Source organism: Frankliniella occidentalis, unplaced genomic scaffold (assembly GCF_000697945.3).
Source record: "Frankliniella occidentalis isolate FOCC.00 unplaced genomic scaffold, Focc_3.1 Scaffold113, whole genome shotgun sequence".
In the NCBI taxonomy this organism is placed as follows: domain Eukaryota; kingdom Metazoa; phylum Arthropoda; class Insecta; order Thysanoptera; family Thripidae; genus Frankliniella; species Frankliniella occidentalis.
This window is the reverse complement of record NW_026267241.1, coordinates 887243-889223: the sequence shown is the minus strand read 5'-3', so window position 1 is coordinate 889223 and position 1981 is coordinate 887243. Positions and strand designations below refer to the sequence as shown.

General features: G+C 49.4%; 1 protein-coding gene across 1 annotated transcript in view; it reads right to left on the bottom strand.

Annotated features, from left to right (window-relative positions):
* Positions 1 to 92: 92 nt before the first annotated feature.
* LOC113208519 (voltage-dependent calcium channel subunit alpha-2/delta-3) overlaps positions 93 to 1981 on the bottom strand; it is a 9415-nt gene continuing 7526 nt past the window's right edge. The window contains exons 14-16 of the mRNA XM_052270193.1: positions 1513 to 1626; positions 1308 to 1423; positions 93 to 455 (exon numbers count right to left, since the gene is read on the bottom strand). Coding sequence (XP_052126153.1) covers positions 397 to 455; positions 1308 to 1423; positions 1513 to 1626 — 289 coding nt within the window. The 3' untranslated portion in view covers positions 93 to 396. The remainder of the gene's footprint in view (positions 456 to 1307; positions 1424 to 1512; positions 1627 to 1981) is intronic.

The following is a 1981-nucleotide window of genomic DNA, read 5'->3' as shown; positions in this document are numbered from 1 at the left end:
TTAATATGATTTTATAAAAGCCACTTTACGAGGGTAACCGGCGGTTGTCGTATTGTTAATCGGACATGTCTTTGACCGTCTGACTCGGAGTCTGTTCCCTACGTCACTTTATTGGCGGTCGTCTAAGACGTCCAAGTACGTATAATTTACACAATGCCTGCTACGCAAAGCAGATGACGTGATAAGCGGTTTATTTTCGGTTTACTGCAGCTCTACTCAGCGAGCAGCTATCACAGAAGCACGGGTGCGGGAGGGCGGCAGGACAGGTCGGGCGTGAGAAGGACCCCGCCAGCGCCGGCCGTCCTGCAACCCTCCCCGCCTACAGGGCCGGCGAGGAGCAGGAGATACCAGAGTCTGGGCCCAGCATCCAGTTTCTCCCGCACCTTCCGGCCAGATTTACATCGAGAAAATGAGATTTTCACCTCTGCAGTTACGACCATCCAGTACGCCTAGACCTGTTGTATGAGGATGCAGCAATATCCAGAAGAAGAGAGAAAGAAAGCCGAAATGTTTTTATTCTGGCATGGCTATGAGGCTAAACGTGAGAATGGTGGGCACTAGTCAAGCGAGACGGGCAGGATGCATGAGGAGCGGTTGATTCCAAAAGAGCCAATGTAGTAGTATGCTGCTGGGGCGCCCTATGGAAACGCAAACCCAGTGCGGGTTCTGAGGCGTTGCCGTTATGTTGTACGCCAGTGCTCACTAACTGGGAAAATACCGGAAGTTTCGGTAAATGCGCCGGAGCGGGCGGGTTTGCCTAATTTTCTCTTCTTGTCAGGCAGCGTGGCCCCTAGTGAATAGGCGAACCCGCCCGCACCGGTACGTGCATCAAAACACCCGATACCTCTTTGTACATGTTGTAGTCGTACTTTTGCATTGATCGACTCATACCGATTTATGTACGAAATCGGTCATAAGTATAAAATTGGGAAACATTGTTCATAGCTGATTTCATACACAAAGCAGAACGTATAGATCGGTGATTATGACATGTGTACGAACAAGTACCTTCCCAGTGAACGTGTGCGCACTAGGTCTACGCTAGTCCTCCGTCTAGTGGCACCCAATGTGCGTCCGCGAAGAACCAAGAACCACAACAACACAAACGAGTCTACTATGATGGTTGCTTACTGTAAAAACTAAATGTCCTCATTTCAAATTTTAAAAAAGTTAGGGGGACGAAAGAAGCCGTCCAAGTTCTAAATGAGAACAGGTGCCATACGACCTTTATTCATGATCAGGCAATTCTAGTGTAAAAGTTACACAACGAAGAAGCGCGCGTCTGTCCTGGTGGGCGGGTGGCCTACCTGACTCCTGGTGCGGCACGGAGTACACGAAGCTGGCGTTGTTCTCCTCGTACTGCTCGACCGCGCGCTGGTACCACAGCTCGTCGATAGCTCGGTTGTGAATCTCGCTGAAGTGTCTAAAACGACAAAAAAATGCACGAAATTTGTAGTAGTTGTCCTTGTTATTTCTTGTACTGTATCCCGTCTCCCCAAGCCCCTTGCTTACTGGTCGTCGTGGTTCTCGTCGTGGCCGTTGGCGTGGAAGTCGATCCAGCGGGTCAACCCGCTGTGCGTTGCGACAAATGCCACACAGAAACCGTAGCGGGCTTGGTACTCCTTCCTGCAACAGGGCGTTTCACAGTCAGACATCTGCAGAAGTGGGGTGCGCTCGACCAAGGATGGTCACAAACACTGACGTCTCAAGTGCGTAACTGACAACCCGAGACAAATAATATTTTGTACGTCGTGACTAATAAAAATAATCTCGAAATGACACAGGTTTTTCGCTGAGCGAAGCTCAGTCCAAGTCAATGAGGGGTCAGGCGATGTCTCCGTCGTGAGTCTGTCTGTCTGTTTTTACGTTCCACTTTTTCTGGAAAGCGGCTTGTCCATGGACGGAATGTGAGTTTGACTAAACATCTATAATTCAAGGAAAAACAAGTGGGAGCTTTTCGTTCGTAACGGTTTGAGTTTAA